This window comes from Acomys russatus, chromosome 13 (genome assembly GCF_903995435.1).
Source record: "Acomys russatus chromosome 13, mAcoRus1.1, whole genome shotgun sequence".
In the NCBI taxonomy this organism is placed as follows: Eukaryota; Metazoa; Chordata; class Mammalia; order Rodentia; family Muridae; genus Acomys; species Acomys russatus.
This window is the reverse complement of record NC_067149.1, coordinates 2447517-2470267: the sequence shown is the minus strand read 5'-3', so window position 1 is coordinate 2470267 and position 22751 is coordinate 2447517. Positions and strand designations below refer to the sequence as shown.

At 45.1% G+C, this 22751-nt stretch overlaps 1 protein-coding gene across 1 annotated transcript in view; it reads left to right on the top strand.

The window, feature by feature from the left end:
• The window catches only part of Dnah6 (dynein axonemal heavy chain 6), a 201769-nt gene that overhangs the window by 28007 nt on the left and 151011 nt on the right, over positions 1-22751 (top strand). The window contains exons 11-17 of the mRNA XM_051154749.1: positions 1884-2004; positions 7370-7521; positions 9097-9249; positions 12154-12405; positions 16717-16845; positions 18848-18961; positions 21662-21805. Coding sequence (XP_051010706.1) covers positions 1884-2004; positions 7370-7521; positions 9097-9249; positions 12154-12405; positions 16717-16845; positions 18848-18961; positions 21662-21805 — 1065 coding nt within the window. The remainder of the gene's footprint in view (positions 1-1883; positions 2005-7369; positions 7522-9096; positions 9250-12153; positions 12406-16716; positions 16846-18847; positions 18962-21661; positions 21806-22751) is intronic.

Here is a 22751-nt window from a genome sequence, read left to right as displayed (position 1 = left end):
CTATAGCTAAAAAGATCAGGCACTATCTCATGAATAGATATCAGACTAGTAGCCTAAAGCAGGAAGTCAGCAAATAAACTCCAATATACAGAGATTTGCTGAATGCAAAATACAATAACAGAGGTCACTAAACACATTGCATTATGTAAAAAAAAAAACTGTGTGTGCATTTGTTTTTTAACAATGCCACTTTTAAAAACAGCCTGAGAAGCCAGGATCAGTGATAAAACAGGACACATGCATGAGGTACTGTTAGCATCTTGCTCCTAATCACAAAACATTGGAAATTATCAAAATACCCATCCCTGGGAGAATGATTGACTAAGCGATGTGCATCCACACGAAAGAAAGACATGGAAGCCAACGAAAGATTCAGGAAGATAGCTGTTAACAGGAGTGACTCCAATATGGATTATTAGGTGAGTAAGGCCAGAGACAACTGAGTTTCTGTTGTCTGTCCTTTTTTATATCAGAAAAAAGGGTCAGCGAGGGGGTCTACAACCCAGAAGCTAAGAAAAACGGCGTTGTGTCGGAGATGGAGGAAATGGGTTGGAAAGGGGGATGGCGGACAAGAAGTGAACACAGTAGGGAGGGTAGCTGTTTTATGTTTATGTTTTAATACAGTTCGAAACAAGTCAGGGTAGAGTAAAATAAAACACAAACAAAAACAAAGGAACCCAGATTAATTTCAAATGAGCAACATTACCACACTGAAGAAGGGGGAGACAGGGACTAAAGCAAGTACGTTATTAATTTTTATTATTATTACCTATTATTGCCAAGGATTGAAACTCAGGGCCTTACATAAATTTTGGCCACAGTAGTTTGGCCACATAGCCTTATGCTAAAAACAACTGCTGAGCTCTAGCTGTGGGCTTGATTTTTGCTTTTTGCTTTCTTTCTTTATTATTTTTATTTCTTTTTTATTTTATGGAATTGGGGTGTAGGCAATTCTAGACCACTTTCTATGTGTGTTTCACAATTGAGCAAATAAGTAAAAACATACTGTGGGCAGTTACACTAGTTAGGTTTCTATTTCTGTGATGAAAACACCACGACAAATGCAACTATGGAGGTGAGGATTTATTTCCACTTACAGTTGTGGTCCATCTCTTAGGGAAGTCAGGGCAGGAATGTGGAGGCAGGAACTGAAGTACAGACCATCAAGAAAGGCTGCTTACTGCTTGCTCCCCCAAGCTTGCTCAGCCTGCTTTGTTATACAGCCCAGGAACACCTGCCCAGGGGTGGCACTGCCCCCCGGGGCCTGGGCCCTCCCTCAACAATCCTTAAGTAACAAAACACCCTGCAGAGTTGCATACAGGCAGTCTGATGGGGGATGGGAATCCCTCAGTTAAGGTTTCTTTTTCCCGGATGGTTCCAGCTCATATCAAATTGATATGATAACCAGCACAGCAGTGGAGAGCTTAGAGAGAGGTCAGTCAGAGAATTAACAGATGGGCAAAGAGAGGAAGGACAGAATGCGACAAATGGTGTCGCATGCTTTTTAATTGGCTGGCCAAAAAATAGAAAATTGAGTCTTATGTATGCGTGCAGTGGTGTGTGTGTGTGTGTGTGTGTGTGTGTGTGTGTGTGTGTGTGTGTGTGTGTTAAATTGAATTCCACTTAAGAAAACTTGCCTTGGGAGTGGCGAAGATGGCTCGGGAGTTAAAAGCATGCGCTGGTCCTGCAGAAGACCCAAGCTTGATTTCCAGCACACAAACCAGGCAGCTCACATCTCTTAAGACCTCCTTCACGCCATCTGGACACCATGGGCACCTGCACTTACGTGCACATAGTCACACACACACACACACACACACACACGTGACTAAAAATAATAAGAATAAAGGAAAACAGTCTTGTTTGTCTTGTCTGCCACTTAGGAAACAATTCACGCAGCGTTCGACTCTGCTCGCTTGTACGCGGCGACATTTGAAAAGTTTCAGTTGTTCTTCAGGGAGAATGAGAGTCTTGATCTGCAGGCGCTGAAGCATCAGGAACCTGGTGAGTCTGCCCTCATGGTGCATGTGACAGGGACAACGAGAAATTGTTCTGGCTTTCTGTTCGGTGGTGCTCAGGGACACAACCAGCAGCCTGAAACACTTGGCCTGACGCAAGGCAAGACCTGTCTGGGTCTTGTGTTCCACGGAACACTCACTCCCTTTCCTCTCACTCTGCACTGTTTATTGGGTACTGTGGGAGGCAGTTCCTCGGTCTCCCGTGGCTGTCTATTGAGGCTGCTGTGAGTACCGAGGCTCTACAACCTATGTGCACTGCAAAGAGTTGGAAAAGACGTGGAATCCTTCCATTCCTGTCAGGTGAGGCTTTCAGAAGCTTTCTGTCTCAGAGATTCAAGTTGCATTTTTCTTCTGGTACTACACTGAGACCTAGTGGGAAGAATCAACAACTCTTAGTGTTGAATTCAGGCCCAGGGAAAATCATCTCATTAAATTTCTTATTCTAATAGGAGGCTGGAGAGATGGCTCAGAGGCTAAGAGCACTGGCTGTTCTTTTATGGTCACATAGTCACTTATATACATGCAGTCAAAACACCTGTACACATTAAAAAAAGGAAAGAAAGAAGAAAAGTAATCTATACTGCCCAGCGAACTTCCAGAAAAGGGAGTTCTTGAGTGGTAAAGGAATTAAGCACAGTTCACAGGATGCTTTTTCCAAAGCATGAAGCACGTTAGATTTTTTAAAATTTATGAACTGGCTTTATAGCAGTTTTATTTTCAAAAAAATCTGGTTTTTATTTTATTAATTTTTTTAACACAAAGTACACCTATTCCAAATAACCATTTTAGTAATTTAGATCATCCAATTCACAGGGATTAAACTTAGGACCCATGTACACACTGAGCTGCATCCTCAGCCTATGGCTTTCTTATTTGTAAGATTTATCTTGTGCAAAAAAGTAAGCGTTGTGCCACCACCTCCACCTCCTCCTCCTCTTCCTCCTCCTCCTCCTCTTCCTCCTCCTCTTCTTCCTCCTCTTCTTCTTCCTCCTCCTCCTCTTTCTTGACTGTAACTGTGTTTATTGATGGACCCAGGACCTCTGGAGAGGCTCTAGAAGGGAGGGGTGAAGGATGAGATAGGGCATGTTGAACACTTCGTGATAGAACTGCTTCTAGACCAGGCAAGGGGGCCAGTGAGGCCTCAGGTGCACAGCCACACCCAGTCGTCTGCAGACGGAGGGGGATGGCAGGCAGTGCGCCTGCTTCTTACATGCCTTTACTTTCAAGACTCTGAGGAGCAAGACACCTCTTTTCAACGAGTACTAGATTGTTAATGATGCCAAATGGGGCTCCACATTAAAAACTGTCGTGAGCACTGAGTACTTCGCACTCAGGATCCCGAATGAACTCAATCTGAGACTGATCAGTGGTTTTGCAGTTGCTAAGTTTATTAACATAAACGGGTTCAAGAGTATCAGTCACCACTACACAAAAACAACACCAAATCAGTCCAAAAACACAAATGGCCAAAATCATATAATGATACCATTCCATACTATTCTATCTTATACTCAAGCATTCATAACTATTCTAATAGGAGTAGCATCTAACATTCCTAATCAGGGTTATACGACCTGATGGAGAGTCGTGTCGGCGACGACAGGTCCAGAGCTGCGACTTCTGGTTACAGCAGTAGGGTCCTTGGAGCTTGAGCCGTCATTCGTGTTCGGGTATTCAGGCAGAGTCTCGGTCTGTTCGGTGGATCTCGTTCCGGGCAGTCGGGATTTATGCGGCCATGGTGGAAGCGAGATACTGAATGGCTTTCGACCACGGTTTATATACTTTTCACCGAGTTTGTTTACTCTTTATCACATCACACACTCAGGTCTGCTTATCTATTACTATCCGTCACTCATGTTTACTAGCTCAGCTGGCTACAGCTGTCCTTATCACTTCATAACACACTTATTATGGTTTTCTACACTGAGCAATTGACATTGCTCTTACATGCTCATTACAAAAACAAAATAACTAGGCAAGCCCATTTTCACTGCCCTTTGGCTACACTGTCGCATGACATGATGGGTTTTTGTACTGGAATGAGTCGAAGGATTTCAAGGATGTGATGCCTTGTACTCCATGGCACAGCGTCATGGTGGCAATAACATCACAGAGCCTGGCACTAGAACACAAAGTAGGGCTAATCCAAAAAAACAGTGTAATCAGCGAGCTCATATAAGGTAGCTAAGTTTTCAGAAACACTAGAAGATACAAGGTACTGAAAGACAAGCCTAGGACTGTAGAGTTACAACTGTATTATAAAGAATGTTTTTTTATCAACAACATGGTAAAAAAAATACATTGAAACCAGGCATGATGGTACATGCCTGAAATTGTAATATTTAGGAGGCTCAGGCAGGAAGTTTGTGAGTTCTAGGCCAGCCTCAGCTACAGAGTAAGATGCTGCCTCAAAAACTAATAATAATAATAATAATAATAATAATAATAATAATAATAATAACTACTCAAGAGTACTTACCTTTTCAGTGATCCCAGTGGGTTAGAAAAGGTTTGGCCCAGCAAGTTAACTAAGCTGTAGCAGATGGTTCCACACCCAGGAGGAAAGGGGCCGCACAAACTGGAGTCATGCGGTAAAGGACACAGGTGGAGCGGGACGGGAGTATGACGACAGGATTCAGCTGTAGGAGGAGTGGGGTAAAGTAACAACGACCAAAATGCATTCTGTGACATTCTCAAAGAACCAATAAAAATATTTGTAATAACAATAAACAATAAAACATTGGACGCTACATCCACAAAGTCTCACCAACTTGACAACTTAAACATAAGCTGAACAAGCACAACTAAGAAGCCAAGGTAGCTGGGGAGCCCGTGAAGCCTCAACCCTGCACACAGAGCCACAGGCAACTAACACGCCAAGGTGGATGGGAAGCCCGTGGGGCCTCAACCCTGCACACAGAGCCACAGGACACTAACACGCCAAGGTGGATGGGAAGCCCGTGGGGCCTCAACCCTGCACACAGAGCCACAGGCAACTAACACGCCAAGGTGGATGGGGAGCCCATGAGGCCTCAACCCTGCACACAGAGCCACAGGACACTAACATGCCAAGGTGGATGGGAAGCCCGTGGGGCCTCAACCCTGCACACAGAGCCACAGGCAACTAACACGCCAAGGTAGCTGGGAAGCCCATGAGGCCTCAACCCTGCACACAGAGCCACAGGCAACTCACACGCCAAGGTAGCTGGGGAGCCCGTGAGGCCTCAACCCTGCACACAGAGCCACAGGCAACTAACACAAGCCAAGGTTGATGGGGAGCCCGTGACGCCTCAACCCTGCACACAGAGCCACAGGCAACTAACACACGCCAAGGTGGATGGGGAGCCCGTGAGGCCTCAACCCTGCACACAGAGACACAGGCAACTAACACACGCCAAGGTGGACGAGGAGACCGTGAAGCCTCAACCCTGCACACAGAGCCACAGGCAACTAACACACGCCAAGGTGGATGGGGAGCCCGTGAGACCTCAACCCTGCATGCAGAGCCACAGGCAACTAACATGCCAAGGTGGATGGGGAGCCCGTGAGGCCTCAACCCTGCACACAGAGCCACAGGCAACTAGCACGCCAAGGCGGATGGGGAGCCTGTAAGGCCTCAACCCTGCACACAGAGCCACAGGCAACTAAGGAATGCTGAGACTGCAATCGTCTCCCCAGGGAAGAGCACAACCAATTGGTTTTCCAAAACCAATTGGTCAGCCCTGAAAATAATACAAGTAACATTACACAGCCCGAGCAGATTATATTTAGCAATAAATATGCATATGTATGTAACAACAATTAATGAAAAAAAAAAAGCCATGAATTTCAAAGAGAGCAAAGAGGAGTATATTGGAAGGTTTAGAGGCAGGAAAGAGAAGGGGGAAATTTTGTAAGTATTATACTCTCAAAATTAAAGAAACAAAGAAAAAAAAAACGATTTCTAGAACTGTCAATATACCTTCAATTTGTGAGAAACACATTGACTCTGAAGTGTAAGGTATAACAAGAGGCGCGCCCAAAGTTAATCTCACTCAATATATCCTTATGAGAGCCCAAAGACATGATGTTGACATCAGAAAATAGTGGAGAAATGCGTATTCTTAAGCATCACAAATTAACATTTTAGAATTACATAAAGCATCCTAAGTACGGCAATAGCATAAATTTATTAATCTTAAATTTTCATTGTGTATGTTCATTGTAATCGTAGTATGCTTATGTTTACAATAGCATAAATACTTTTCAAACTAGGAAACACTGGACAATGAGAAAATATCCTCCATGCCCTGCCCTCCGATTGCCCCCTGCCCTATCTACCCTACCCCTCCTCACTACTCTCCCCCACCCTCCCATTGCCCCCTCCACTATTTACCCCACCCCCCTCACTACTCTCCCCCACCCTCTCATTGCCCCCTCCACTATTTACCCCACCCCCCTCACTACTCTCCCCCACCCTCTCATTGCCCCCTGCCCTATCTACTCTACCTCCCTCACTATTCTCCCCCACCCTCCCATTGCCCCTCCCCATCTACCCTACCCTCCCTCACTACTCTCCTCCACCCTCCCGTTACCCCCTCCACTATCTACCCTACCCCCTGTCACTACTCTTTCCCACCCTCCCATTTCCCCCTCCCCTATCTACCCTACCCCCTGTCACTACTCTTTCCCACCCTCCCATTTCCCCCTCCCCTATCTGCCCTACCCCCCCTCGCTACTCTCCTTTGTCTCTCTGAACAGTTTCCTTTCTACTTTCATGTCATATACACACATATGACTTTGCATCTACACAAAGTCTGCAGGCCACATAAGACACATGATATTTGTCTTTCAGAGGCTGGCTTAGTTTGCTTAGTATGATGACTTTTAGTCATTTTCCTTCAAGTGGCATAGCTTCATTCTTTACAGCTGGAAAAAAATTCCATCAGTATGTACATCAATCTCCTTTTCTTTATCCACTTCCGCTGCCAGACAGCTAGGTTGTTCCGTAACTTAGTAGATTAGTAACATTGAGTGAGAATGTCTCTGTGATGTGCTGCCTGGAATCCTTCAGCTATTCACCAAGGAGAGGTGGGGCTCAATTTGTAATCTTAAAAATTAAGGATGGTATATATATTAGTTTATATATGGTAGGTGTATATGACCTTGGCCTGGCTACCCTGTGACTGGCTTAGTTTACATTCCCACCAGCAGGGAGTGAGGGCTCCCACTCAGTCACATCCTTGCCAGCGTCACATCTGTTGTTTGCTGCTTAATGACTGCCCTTCAGGCTCGGGTGGGTTTTAATGCACTGTAGGCTGTTAAAATCTAGTGCGAACGGTTATATGATTTATGCATCTTGTTTTCTGTAGATGTCAAATTCTTCAGTACCCAGCTGGAAAAGTATCACAAACAGCACAAGGACTCAGTAGCCCTGAGACCCACCAGAAACGTAGGCCTGCTGCTCATTGACACCAAGCAGCTGAAAGAAAAGCTAATCCCATCGCCACTGCGGTGCTTGGAGGTAACTGTGAGATAAAAAAGGATTCACTTATGTGTGTGTTCGTGTGTGTATGTGTGCATGCATGTGTGTGTGTGTGCGCACGCGCACACACATATGTGAATGAAGGATCACCATTATTATGGTAAGTTCAACATTTGCAATACACAAAGATCAATGTATTTCTTTTTTATTATTACAATTTTTTACTAAATATTTTACATATACATTATATTATTACACATATATACAATAAATTACCTACAGCAAGAAGAACCATGAAACAATCAGGAATTATATAAATGTTACATTCATAGTGTTTTGACTATTTGTATTTGGCAGCCTTGAAGAAAACATCTTTCCTATCTAGGTGTGTCTAAAATTCTGAACGTAAATTAATATCTCATTATCACCAACTTAAAATATCTATCTAGACCTAAAAACATCTTAACCCCTAAACAGCTTAGCTTAACTGTAAAACTAAACTGTCTGGTCTTCAACCCCATCAGAGACTTAAGAAGGAATAAAATTAATTACCTGAGTAAACAGGAAGTGCAGGTTAGCAGCAAAATGAGAGGATGACAGAGACAGTTTATTGCCTGAACATTCATGCAAAACTCTCTGTAACATTGGAGCATCATCTTTAGTCTTCTAACCCAGTATATCTGACAGACATATTTGTGAGGCAGGAACTATTAAAGACTTGCTTACCCTGTCTTGGCAGAATTTGGCTGTCGACTCTGCCTGCATCTAAACTTGCTCATTTTTAGGCAGAATTCTGTCAGTGGCAGAAACGAGGACATTTTGTCCAGTGGCTAGTTTGCCACATTTGAAGCCATCTCCATAAGGAGGCTTTTTGATGCTCCTCATCTTCTTTGAGGTAGGCTGGGTACATTTACATTAAGATAAGTTAACTCCTGGCAATGTATTTCTTTTTAATGTATGAAATATTTGCCAACACCATAATTAAAATGATAATAAGAGTAGGCAGCCAGGTGCAGTGGGACATGCCTGTAATCTCAGCACTCAGGAAGGCAGAGGCAGGTGGATCTGAGTTGGAAGCCATCCTGGTCTACAAAGCAAGTCCAGAACAGCCAGGGCTACACAGAGAAACTCTGTCTCAGAAAAAAAAAGGCATATAAGTATTTTTTGACAGTAACATCGTAGGGGATCAAGGGCTTTTTCCTGGCCTCCTAGGGCACTGACCACATAAAACTTGTTCATATTCACCCTGGGATCAGCCAAACTTTATCTTTATTCCTGAAGAGATCATTTCGTCCAAACCATATGGCTGCTACCAAATAGGAAAAGAGTGGACTGGGGCCTGGTGCTGAGGGGAGCCTAATGTCCACTGTGTAGGACAGAGGAGCAGAAGGCATCCCTTGAGTGCTGTCAGAGCATTGAGCAAATCATCCCATAAACTGTGTGCTTTGAACAACTGTCAAAATCTGGCCTTGCCTTGGTTTCACCCGATCCATAGCTAGTCAGTGAGAGGTTGTCTTCGCACACTGCTGTTTCCCAAACACCTGCCAAGACTTCTTCAAATATGTAAGAAAGCAAAAGTACTCAGTTGTTTTCATCTTCTTTTCTGTTTCTTAGGTGCTAAATAGTATGCTTCCCCGTTTGAGCAAGAAGAAAGTGGATGCCATCATCTCAGAGGCACAAGATGCAGAGTACAAACTCGAGTTCGCTCCAACTACCACCATAGAATATGTTAACAGCTTAGTGTTCCTTGACGAGATTCAGGAGCGGGTAGGTTGGCTGATCTCTGATGACTCAGTGTCTCAGGCCACGTAGTAGTAAGGGAAGCTGCATGACAGGACGAAATAAGAGATCCGGTGTCAGGAAACAGTTGCCTAAATATCAGACACCCTCTCGGGCATGGTAAATGGTGCCGTGTGTCAACAGCCACTAACCTTTACCCAGTTCTAATCACTCAGCAGGCCTCGCATGGAGTTCTTACGGACCTCACACTTAGAATCCTCACAAATACTACATCTGAGGAAACAAACTAAAGTAGGCATTATCCAAGGTCATGGAACTTGCATGTAGTAAGGCTGGGATCAAAATCAGGGTGTCTTTGACCACAAAACCAATATTCTCAAATGTAGTGTAGTCCTAATCTTGCAGTAAGTGGTAATGTGGATGTAGGTTATCATGGGGTGGAAATCCTTTAGCCCTACACCTGCACAACAGCTCAGGTTTTTCTATTAAAAGCGGCGGCGGTGGGGGTGCGGGGGAGACTGGGGGAGCAACTAACATAAGCAGAGATAGCCTCTCTCTCTCTCTGCCTGTCTATGTCTGTGTCTGTGTGTGTCTGTGTGTGTGTGTGTGTGTGTCCATCTCCTGTGTGTACCTCTCTTGCTTGCTTTTTCCCTGGAAACTCGATTTCCCCCTGCTAGGCTCTTCCTGGTGACAGCAATATAACATTTGGCTCCAGTAATTAATTTTTTTCCCTAAACTCATTACTCTCAGTTTGGCTTTGAAGTAGCTATAAATCACTTTCTACGACATCAGACTTTGAAGAAGTGTCACAGAGTAAAAGGTAGCTCTGTGTTATTAACAGAGCTAACAGTAAAGCCTCCTTCACATGCCTGCAGAAGCAGCATCCTTGTTTATTTGGAGAACAACCCCTTCGCAAAGAGGCGGGTAGTTGTGTTTTTTGACTCAGACTTGCTGCACCCATTGATGAGGAAAGATGTCAAAGATTTACCCTTGCATGTGCACTGTTGTGTTGGGACGAAGAGCCAGACTTTAATGTGACCTACTCTAGGCAAAAATGGAGTCCTTAAAGGTTCAGAGCTGTTTCGTGGAAACTCTCCTCTTCCATCACATGTGTGACCAGGTTCAGAATCCTCTCAGGGGCAGAACAAGAGAGCCACAGCGCTCCCTCCCATCTGGCCTCTCTGCTTCTCTTTGGGGGTCATTTCCAGTCCCTTCCTCCAACAGACATGCTGTAGTGGCAAACACAGCCACCAGCAGCTCCCCAAGGGCAGGTGTAAGTCTAGCCAGCCACCAAAAGAAATAGGCCTGATTTTTCATGTAGAGAGAAGTGTATCTGTCTATAACTAGCTTCAGGTGCTGGATACTTTGTTGAAAGCCAGCCAAGCTCATAGGAGTAACTTAGAAAGTGGAAAACCAGTGCTGGAGAGGTGACTCTAAAGTTAAGAGGCATGGCTGCTCTTCCAGAGGAACTGAATTCGCTTCCGATCACATCAAACAGCTCATGACTGCCTGTAACTCCAACCCCAGAGGATCCGGACACCAGCTTCTGGATGGTACCTACATGCATGTATGCACACACACACACACACACACACACACACACACACACACACAAGTGTAAATGTATTCTAAGTTTGTCTGGGCTTTTCCAGACACTATGGATAGATAAAAGGATGAGGCATGGAGACATGAGGAAACAAAAGCGTCTCTTGTCTCCAGAAGCTTCCCAAAGGGGCCGGACCTCCAGCAGGCAGAACCTGGCTGTTCCTCGGAAAGGCACATCCTTGGGCCCCTCCCTAGGTCTCATAAATCAGAAGCTCTGGAAGGGGCAAAACAGCCCGTGGGAATGCTCTTCCCAAGGCTGTTGTCCATCAAGCTACAGGCGGAGACCCCTTCTCCACCAGCCTCCCTGCAGTCAGTGTCCACACAAAAGCAGACAGCGGGCATCACACTTACGGCTAACTCCTCTTAGCTGTGCTCAAGGTCCGTGGGAGCTGGGGTCTCCAGGTCCTGACAGAGAACTTGGCAGCTTCTATTACGCTGTGGTAAAGCTGGGAGTGAGGAATTTTCTTCAAATTGCAGAACCATTTGTTCCCAGAAAATTAGAGAACACGGGAAATGCACTGTCCACTGAAAGTAAACTATCAAAGTTGCTGAGTAGCTATTTGGGATGCAGTAAAATAGTTTCGTGAATTATAGTGAAGCATCACCGTAGATCTGGGTTCTGGACCTGTGACACAGGAATGTGGCTTGTCCACACTTCAGGCGACTGCTGCTCCGTATGTGGCCCCTGACACTCAGATGCAAGCAATCACAGCATATATGGTCTTAGAAGCCAGGTCACACTGTTTAATGCAGCAAAGAACTGAAAATGGGGAGAGAAAGGCTGATTTTACTTTCTACGACTGCAGTCAGCTCTGGCCATGTACCTCCTGGTTCAATCGCCCAAGTACCCGTAGTGTAGCAATGCTAGCTTCAGCTAGCTAGATGGCCATGCCAAATGCACTCATAAGTTGACCATTAACACGTTGACGTTCGTAATTCATAGAGGCATCTCCTATTAGAAAACACTACTGCTCCACTGTGTTTCATGGCCTATTTTTTCTTTTAAATTTTAATTTATTATTATTTATTCAGATTGCATCCCGAATGTTATCCCTTCACTTGTATCTTCCCATTCCCACCCTCCCTCTCTCCCTCTTCTGCCCTGTTCCCCTCCCCTAGACCTCTGACAGAAGGGCACCTCCTTTCCCACCATATGGCCACAGCCTATCAGGTCTCATCTGGATAGCCTACTTCTCTCTCCTCTGTGCGCCGCCAGGCCTCCCCGCCAAGGCGAAGCGATCAAATCCCGGGGAGTGGGCGGGGGGGGGGGCGGAGGGGGTCACCAGAGCTCATGAGCGATGTTTTTGTTTGTTTGTTATTGTTTAGATTGAAAGCCTGGAGGAGGAAGGGAACATCGTGGTTCAGATGTACAGGCTCATTGAACAGTATCAGGTGCCCACACCTCCTGAAGACTTCGCTGTTTTCGCCACGATGAAGCCGTCCATCAATGCCGTGCGGAACGCCATCGACAAGTCAGTGGGTGACCGAGAAACCAGCATTAAGCAGTTTTGTCTGCACCTGGGGCGCGATCTTGAAGATCTCAACAACGAAGTGAATGAAGTCAAGCTGCTAGCACAGGTGAGCAGATCGTCTCAAATAATCCATCCAGTTTCCAGCATTCGGGTCGGATTGGCAAATTAAAAAAAACATGGGCTTACAGTGTGCATCAATCGTTATGTATATGTTATAGATTATATTAAGCTAGTTAATCTATCCATCACATTACATACTTGTTGTTTTGTGATGAGAACTTTGAAATTGTTCTTCAAGTTATTTAGAAACTAGATTTTATTTCAACAAGTTTTTTTTTCTTCTTTTATTCTAAACAATTCTTTAAGCTGCTATTTAAAACTTAGGCGTTTCCGAATCTCTCTTTTAATGTACTGAATGAAGGTCTAGGGCACTGTAAGCCAAGTCTGTGTTTAACATTCAGTTCTTGTCCTCCTGGCTGGTATTTAGTATTTTGAAATCAGTGTATTTACTGCTTGCTAACTCATTTTGTAGCTGATGTTACAGTGTAAAATTTGTTGAGGATATTGGCATATTCCCCCTTAATATCAGGCATAATATAAACTGATAAAGAGGGATAGAGATTATGGAAAAGCTTCATAAATTAGACTGCACATCTAGATGATTCTTAACTAAAATGTTCCTGGGAGCATAATTTTTAATGACTCATTGTTTTATTATCATTGGCTAAATCTTAGCCTAAGAATTGTAAAACCATAACAGAATTTTGAAAATAGCACAAGTGCTCACCAATAGAAGATTAATAAAACATATTTATCTAGATACCCTGAAATGAACATAGTGCATTAACAGCTACAATATTCATTTGTATTAACATGGAGACATTAAAACCAGCTAACACCATATGCAAACTGTTAGGCAAACATGGTTCTAATAACTTGCTATTGTTGTTACATTTATATTGAGGCTTTTAGAAAAAAATTTCCAAATAGACCAGATGTAAATGACTATAGTAATTATAAGCTTCGGTGAATTATCAGGAAGTGAACACATTCGTGTTCTTCTATCAAGAACTATTGCATTACCAGTGTCCCTGAGTTCTCAAGGTAACCCTTTCTTTACCCCCAAAGTCAGCTATCGCCCTGGGTCCCGATGTCTTAGAATCATGCAGTGCTTTCTTGTATTCGTAGCACTGTGTGTGGATGCAGCTAATGTATGTTTATTGCTGTATAGTGTTTTATCGCCTCACACGTGTTAAGCATCCATTCCACAGTTGACAGACATTATCTAAAGCATTTTAGAAAAGGAAAAGCATGCTTCTAGAAGCCACTCTACATGTGCTTGTGTGTGCTTGGCTTACTTTTCAGAACACGTGTAAGTTTTTTCACATTTCACAGAAAAGAAAGTAAGATATGCGGGGACGTCGCCCAGGGTCACAAAGAGGTGGAGCCAGGACTCAGGCACAGGCAGTTGTTTTCATTGGTGACCATAGCTGGCAATTCCTGTGCACTGCAGATCACCAAAGCGAGAGTCACTATCAAAAGGACAAAATGCTAGCACATGCCTCACGTGTAACTGTGGGTATCACTAACCAGTCCATCTTCCGGGGGGGGGGGGTAAATAGATTCCCTCTCACTCTTGGGCAAAGAACTATCATCTATAATTTACTGCACAAATAAGACCATTTGCTATCAAGACACCGCACCCCACCCACACACAAACATACACACTCACACTGATGGGGGCACGTCGGGGAGGAAAACCTAAATGTGATAACCAGTGGTGACTGTAAGCCAGATGTTAGAAGGCCATATTGAGAAAGTCATGCATTATTGGGGCTGTGGGATCTGGCAAAACTGATGGCTTATAGCAATAGGAACTAGCATGGTGCTTAAGGAAACAGGAAGTTCCATTAGCCAATAACTGCCTGAGAGAGCCAGGTCCATCCCAGTCATGACAAAGGCACCGGTGCCCACATAAGAAGCTTCTGCCATGACAATTCCATTGGCGTTTTCTAATCTAGGGCACACTGCCATTTTAATGCAAGGCCACACTGGGCAGGAGATGGATTAGCTAGCCCCTAAGTAATGACTGTAAGTTCTTAGATTTTCTCATTTCCTCAGATGCTGTCAAACCCAATTGGAAGTTTCTACTTTGTTCAACTTTGTCCCCAGATGTCAGACAGATATTTGCCTTAAGATATATGCCTTAGTTTACGTATTCCTATTTTCTCTTTTCTTCCTTGTGATTACACATATACATATTGTACCATATTATGTATTTATGTATAGAGGTTAAGAAGGTTCTAAACAGGCCTGTGGGTTCATTCTATTAGCCCTAGATCATACTGTTTTTATCTAGGCATGCTTCAGTGCAATAATTTATGCACCAAGTGTGTTTACATAATAAATTCTAAAGACAAACCCCAAAGGCCTAGGTTTACAAAGTTTCATGATAGCCAAACACCTGAAAAGTAATGGCCAAGGGAGGTGCGAGGCTTTGTACTCCGTTTCCCAGGTCTCACTCTGTGTCTCTTCATCTGTCTCCATTATGACAGCTGAAGTACAAATATCTCCCCAAGTTCCGGGGACGACGCCGATAAATTAACTAACCCTAAGGAGGAGTTGTGGGAACCTCACTTAGAAGCACAGGCAAAGCCATCTGGGCTTTGCAGTTTGCTTGAGAAGAAGAGCAGCCTCGGGAGGGAGGGAGCCCTCTGCCTGTGGCGTCCAGGTGTCTCTAGATAGATAGCAAATGAGCTGAAGGGTGCTCAGCTGGGCTGGGGGCTGCCGTGCAGCAGCTCGGTTTGCTGGGAGGGGAAGTCACACCTGGTACCTGTAGCCAGTGTTTGCTACTTTGTAGGTTCCTTTTTTTTTTTTTTTTTTTTCCTCTTCCATCCTCCTCCACCTTTAGTAGCCCCTAACACTAGATGGTAAAGGAAAAACAGGGTAGAGAGAAGGGGCAGGCTGATGTTATCATTAGACTGATTCCTGCTGCCTAGGGGCCTGGAGTTCCTTGAGGCAAATTTCATTCAATATTGGGATATCTAATTTCTTCTTGTTTCTTTGCACACAACTACGTGACAAATAATATCCAACAGCAGCCAACTACCAACCAGTCACCAACAGCATCTCCACCTCACTGATCCCTAGCATTTATATATCCTCTGAAAAGTTCCCAGAATTCCAAACATCACACACTCAGCGCCTGGCAAAATCACACCCCTGTCAGAGCAGGAGGCAAACTGTAGTCAGCTGCTGTTTAAGTGGCCTCTTAGCGCCTCCCCCCACTCCCACCCCCACCCCACCCCCCGCACCAGAGATTAAGAAAAAAACAAATTCCCGTAACATTTCTTTGCCTTTTTTAAAAAAAGAAACCACAATTGCAAAATTCTCACTACAGGTATCAGAAGTATTCTGTGAAAAAATACTAGAAGAATCTGACTTGCCTTGCTGTCTCTCTTAACTCAAAGCGTTTTCATTGCCTTATTTTCAAAAGGAATTTTTCTCTGTATCACAGCCTTCTCTCCTCTGTCACATTCACATCTCCACAGCTGAAGTCTTGTTTGTTTCCAAGTAGGAAATGAAGGAGACTGTATGAGGTTCTGTTTCTATCATGAAGGGGGGAGGGGCATGCATGAGCCATGAAGGGGGAGGGGCACACATGAGCCATGATGGGGGGAGGGGCACTCATGAGCCATGATGGGGGGAGAGGCACGCATGAGCCATGATGGGGGGAGGGGCACACATGAGCCATGATGGGGGGAGGGGCACTCATGAGCCATGATGGGGGGAGAGGCACGCATGAGCCATGATGGGGGGAGGGGCACGTATGAGCCATGATGGGGAGGAGGGGCACGCATGAGCCGTGAAGGGGTGAGGGGCACGCATGAGCCGTGAAGGGAGGAGGGGCACGCATGAGCCGTGAAGGGGGGAGGGGCACGCATGAGCCGTGAAGGGGGGAGGGGCACGCATGAGCCATGATGGGGGGAGGGGTACGCATGAGCCATGATGGGGGGAGGGGCACGCATGAGCCATGAAGGGGGAGAGGGGCATGCATGAGCCAGGGCACTCACATATGCAGGTCGGAAGACATCTTGTGCCTTCCCTTCACTGTGTGAATCCCAGGGACCAAACCCAAGTCATTAAGAGTCTGCCTTCGTCCACTGAGCAATCATGCTAGCCCCTTTCTGTTTTAAAACAGTGTTATGTTCCTATTTAATGTTTTTTCTACAGTTTTCTATTTCTTACTGTGCTGATATATAATGTTTAGAAAAAAACACAATCATTTTTAGTACAGTGTCTAGGAGTCAGAGAGAAAAGAGAATTAGGGAAAATGCGTTTTTGGAAACACGTTTATTGGCTCACATAATCTTGAACAAGTAAACCTGACTAATCAGAACCCACGTTGACTTTACAGGACCCACAGATTTTGGATGTTACTGCTGACCAGGAGAAAATAAAGCTAATGTTGAGTGATCTGCAGTCTGTCCTGGATGACCTTCAGAAACGTGCCTTTCAGTACAAATCCTACCAGAAGAATTTCAAGGTAGAGCAAAGTGACCAGAACCACTCAGTGGACAGTTGTGTGCTGGCCAGTGTGCCACAAGCACACCAACGGAGATGAGTGCACAAGAGGGCTGCAGACTTAGTAGGGAACGTCCTCGATACACACCAATACCTGAATAAGAGCCAGATGGGTGTAGCAGCCTGCCTGTTATCCCAGCGATTGGGAGGTGGTGACAGGGTATCCCTGGGGCAAACTGACTAGCTGGACCAGAAAACTTAGCAAGTTCTGGATTCAGTGCTTCAAAATATCAGGCAGAGAGCACTCAGGGAACATGTGACATCACCATGGCTCACCTGATTCTTCCTTCACAGCTCTTCCTAACCCATACTGCCTTCTGCAGCTGTCATTTGATAAGAGCAAACGCATGAATGGCTTGCATGGCGTTAATGGAAGACAAGGCTAGCATCCTTCCCCATTTCAGTTTGTGTTTCTATTGCTGTGAAGAGACACCATGGCCATGGCAACTTTTATAACAAAAAGCATTTCATTAGGGCTGGCTTAGCCCATAATTGTCATAGCAGGAAGCACGGGGTTGCACAAGCAGACATGATGCTGGAGAAGGAGCCACGGGTTCTACATCTGGATTGGCAGGCAGCAGGAGGAGAGAGAGAGACACCTGAGCCTTGCTGCAACATCTGAAACCTTAAAACCCACCCCCAGTGACACCCTTCCTCCAGCAAGGCCACACCTCCTAATAGTGTCACTCCCTATAACCCTCTTGGGGGGCATTTTCATTCAGGCCACCACACCCCTTATGTCAAGGCTCTAGTTTAATCACAGAATCTAACACTTTCTGTCCAGTCAGTTCAATGGAAGTTTCCTGACATCCAATCCAAAGCAATCTTTATGTGATCTCTCACGGAAACACCTTCAGGAGCAGGAGAGGTGGCTCAGCAGTTAAAAGCACTTGCTGCTCTTCCAGAGGACAGGACTTCGATTCTCGATTCGCAGCGCACACAATGGATGGTCTATAACTCCAGCTCCAGGAAATTAGATGTCCTCTTGTGGCCTCAAAGGACATCTATAACACACGCACGCACACACACACACACACACACACACACACACACACATCATCATCATCATCATCATCATCATCATCATCATAAAATAATAAAGTAGTAAAAATCAATCTTTACAAAAAGAAACCACCTTCAGGGTATGTGCCTTCTTCCTATCTACAAGGTTTCTCTGCAGTCCATGTGGTTAGAAACAGAGCAGTTGTTCTATGATGTTAAACCTCACCGCCCTCCACGCTCCCCCCCCAGCAGCACCACAAACATGTGTTCCTCTTCCACCACCAAAGCATAGGAGCCCTGGGGGAAAGCGGTCAGTCTGAAGACTCATCTATTGACCGCCCCCCCCAAAAAAAAAAAACGAGATCCAAAACCGCATGCCCACAGTGCTCTTCCAATGAGGGTCCTGTTCAGAATGTGTAAGGCATAAGAAAACATCATGAGTTATATTTTTGTTATTCAAATAAGAAGCTGCACTGTACTGAGAATTCCGTGGGTTTTTTTTTTTTTTTTTAAAGACAGATTTATTCCAGTACATTTTTTTATGCCAGGGGTTTTTGTAATACTCATTTGAGGAACATAAATGTTTTGTAGATTGAGGCTTCTCAAAGTCGTTCTGAACTCCTGGGATCAAGCAATTCTTGCCCTTAAACCTCCTGCATAGCTGGATTTAAAGGAGTGCCACCTGGCCTTGTGGTACCTGGCTTCTGCCCAGTCCTACATCCCAAGGGCTAGCCTATGAGGTCTACTTTATCCCAGGCTATTTCCTTGGTGTCTTCAATTGCTTCAAGATGCTTCAATTGCATATCTGTGGGGTTTTTAAGGTCACTCCCTCTCCTTCTCTTTTCCCATTTAGGACCCACATTCTTTCTTTCAGGAAATCATAGCAGCAAGAGCTACCTGTAGGACCGCAGAGCCCTTCTGCCTGAACGCTAAGCCTGCATCTTGTTTCTTGTACTTTAAAGGTGGAAGTGTCCAAGTTTGATGCTTTGGAAGAAGTTAGTGCTGAACTGAAGCTCAAACAGCTGCTCTGGGATTCCTTGTCTGAGTGGGATAAACTCCAGCAGGAGTGGCTGCAGGTAGGAGCAAAAGAGCTCTCACCCTCAATGAAATGCGTACTTCAATACTCAGAAAGTTGAGTTCACATATCTGCCATGGGAAAAAAGTTAGCTATGATGGCACTGAAACTAGGACACAAGACAAAAATAGCTTTACATCCTTGTTCATATTTCATGTCTTTGCATTCCAAAGGAATTCATGTGTGTGATTCCTTCGGGGCGGTGGTTATGAAAGCTGCGCTTTCTCCTCTATTCCACTGGCCGTTCGTTGTCAGTAGGAACTAGATGGGGCTTCTAGTCACTGAACCCCTTTATCACACTGACCCACTTAGAAAAAATGAGGGAGAGGTTTTGTAACCTGAAAATTTCCATTTTGTTCTTCCTTTTAAAACGACGTCAATTTACTCCATCACAGTGTTATCTGATGTGTAAAGTGTGTGGCCATGCATAATGTAAAGTTATATGAAAACCTAGCAGCCTTCTGCTTAAATGCAAGAGGCCCTTTGTCACTAACGGCCATGGAGCAAAAAATTTCCTTATGAGGCAGAGTTCCTGACTCCTTTGTTTAAGAGGGCTGCATGATGCAAGGACCACGTGACCCCACGTCTGACTGCAGTGTGACTTCTAAACACGGTGCTGCTGTGAAACACACCAGTGTTCTTGAGGACTGTCAGGGTTCGTTTGTGATTTTCCTACTTTAGGTATCTGTTAGTTTAGGCTTCTTCTTGCCATTGATGGAAGGAGTCCATTTTCTTTACACCGGTAGGGTAGACTCAGAGGAGCAACCACAGTAGTGGACTCTCTTGTCTGCGATGTCTAGTACGACAGCCACCATAGCTTTGCATCAAGGATCTACTCTTATTCAAAACTTGAAAGGGAAGCAGAAGACATGACCACCTTTAACCGTGATCAACTTTTTAAAAGTATCACTCTTTAAAGTATGACATGAATGAGGAACAAATGCTGTGTACGCCTGGTGCTTCCTGCCTGTTGTAGTGCCTGTAACTAGAGGCCATGTGTCTGAATCAAAACCCAAACACGCAGGCAGCGTTTTCCAGGTAATATTCCAAGTGATGGGAGAGCCAGTGAGGTGTTTTTATTTTTACTTTTTATTGAGTCTTTGAGTTTCACATCATGCACCCCAGTCCCCTTTATCTCCATGTTGCCCTCTGCCCTTGCAACCTACCCCCACACTCACAAAAAAAGAGGCACACACAAACAAAAAATAAACAAAACAAAGCATAGGAAACATCTCGTCATGGAAGATATAGTCTGTCACAGTTTGTCTCACAGTATCCTTACATCCTTACTTGCAAATGTTCAGTGCAATGAGTCACTGGTCTTGTTGGAGTTCTCTGACTTCTGTGACGCCATCAATACTGGATCCTTACTGGGACTCTTCCCAGTTATCCTGTTGTTGTACTGTGTCATGGAGATCTTGCCATTTCACGTACCCCAACAGTTCACAGATGATATAGATTTTAGGGTGGACCAACTCAGATCTGGGCCTGGGTGGTAGCTGAGCTGGCAGCCCACCAGCTCTCCCTTAACTGCACCAGCAAGCAGGCTCTCCAGCAATGTTCTAGCTAGTCCACCCAAAGCCACCAAAGGCAGGAAGTAGGGTCAGCTCTCCTGTTCTCATGTCCTAGGAATGGGCTCACCTACACCCACACCACCAAAGCCAGCTCCACTGACTGCCCAGTCAAGGCTCAGTGTCCACTCTCCCAAGTGCTGCAGCCGTTGAGGGGCTGGGCCAGCTCTCCTGAACTTACACCCTCAGGGCTGGCTCACCCATACCTTCAACATCAGAGCCAGCTCTACTGTGTTGCCCAGGCAAGATACAGGGCCCTCTCTCCTAAGTGCTACAGCCAGTGAGGGGCCAGTATAGCTCTCTAGCTCCCATGAACTCAGGACCAGCACTCCCAACTACCAGAGGTGATGAGGGGCAAGGCAGAGAGGGCATCAACCCCTCATCTACCCCACCCTGGCAGACCAACTCTCCCTTGCTTTTGTCCTCAGGGACGAGTCACCCATTCCCCAATCACCAGGTCCAGCTCAACTGTGCTGCCCAGGTGAGGCACAGGGCCACTTTCTCCTGAGTGCCACAGCCATTGAGGTTGAGGCCAGTTCAGCACAGACCCTGGATATCCACATGGTCACAAGCAGCTGCCAAGACCAGGGATGTTCCCATAGTCCTTAATGGTAATATAAGGATCACAGTATTGCTCTTGATAATGAAGGAGACAAAGCTATGAAAAGAATTAGCAGTTGACATTGTAAATGGCTGTTTCCAAGCGTACAGCTTTGATTTGGTTTAAAATTTTAAGTGCCAGGAATATTCAAATGAAGTTAAGCTTTTATACTACTTTAAGCTTGACTCTTTTTCTTTCCTTTTTTTAAACTTTTCATTTTAATTTTATTAATTTATTCCGATTACAACTCAATTGTTATCCCATCCCTTGTATCACACTGTTCCTCCCTCCCTCCCACTTTCACCCTATTCCTCTACCCTAGGTCTAAGACCGAGGGGGACCTCCTCCCCCACTATATGGTCATAGGCTATCAAGTCTCATCTTGGTAGCCTGCTTATTCTTTCTCTGAGTGCCACCAGGCCTCCCCACCAAGGGGAGGTGATCAAATATGTAGCACCAGAGTTCATGTCAAAGTCAGTCCCCGTTAAGCTTGACTCTAATCATGTGTTTTAACTTTTTTTCCCCACAGTCTAAATTTGACTGTTTGGATCCAGAAGCCCTAAACAGTCAAGTTAGTAAATATGCTAAATTTGTGACACAATTGGAGAAGGGCTTGCCACCCAACAGTGTGGTGCCCCAGCTCAAGCAGAAGGTGGAGAAAATGAAAGAAAAGGTAAGATGGCTGGGAAATCATTACAACCGAACTCAGACGCCCTGATTGGTTGGTAGCAAGAAAAAGAAATAACAGTCTGCTTTGTCTTTCTCAACAACTGGTAAAACTGTGCAATTGAGAATAGTGATTAGAAGAGATGCTCGGGGCCTGTTGGACTGAGGCCAAGATGCTGCTGATATTCTCGGCACATAGGCAACAGATGGGCCTCGTGCATTTGCCCTGTTGCTCCACACAGCTAGGCACTGTCCAGATGTATGAAGTGTGAAAAAGTCTGGGAAGCAGATGGTGCGTATTAAGGGCTAGTCTGAAACTTTGCACTGGAGCCAAGGTAGTCCTTAAATAGGGTAAAGGATGAGGTGGGACTGGGTAAAAGGCACTTGCAGTCAACTCAGAAGTTGACCTTCCCATACTGACCTTGCCTGCTTTCTCCCTTGTCCGTTGAGACCCCTATTAAATTCCTCGTAGTTGATCCAAGTGCTCTGTTCCCAGTACATGCACCATCTCTGAGTTTGATTCTGTTCACTGTTGACTGTAGGGTGTGTTCTGTGGGAGTCATTTTGCTTTTTGCTGTGTGCCTTTTCGTGTGTGTTGGTCGGCTGTCGTTGAAACCCAGACATCTTCTGCAGCAGTGAGTGATTCCTGAGGTCTGTGACTTGCAATCTTGGAGTTGAGCATTTGTTTTGCTCTGTTTACTTTTTTTGTTTGCCATGTTATAACTCCAGTTGGGAGTTCAGCGCCTTAGATCTGGCACTGTGACTATTTGCCTCCCTGCCCCTTGGCTTCTTGTGGTCTAGTGACACCTACTATTAATTTGTGCATGAGCTGGGTCCCAGAGGCTGTTTCCAGGTCCCTTTTTTGTTTGTTTGTTTTGTTTTTGTTTTGTTTTGTGCCCAACTGAGAACCAGTTTCCTGTAGCTTTCTATTCTACACTGCATTGTTCTTACAT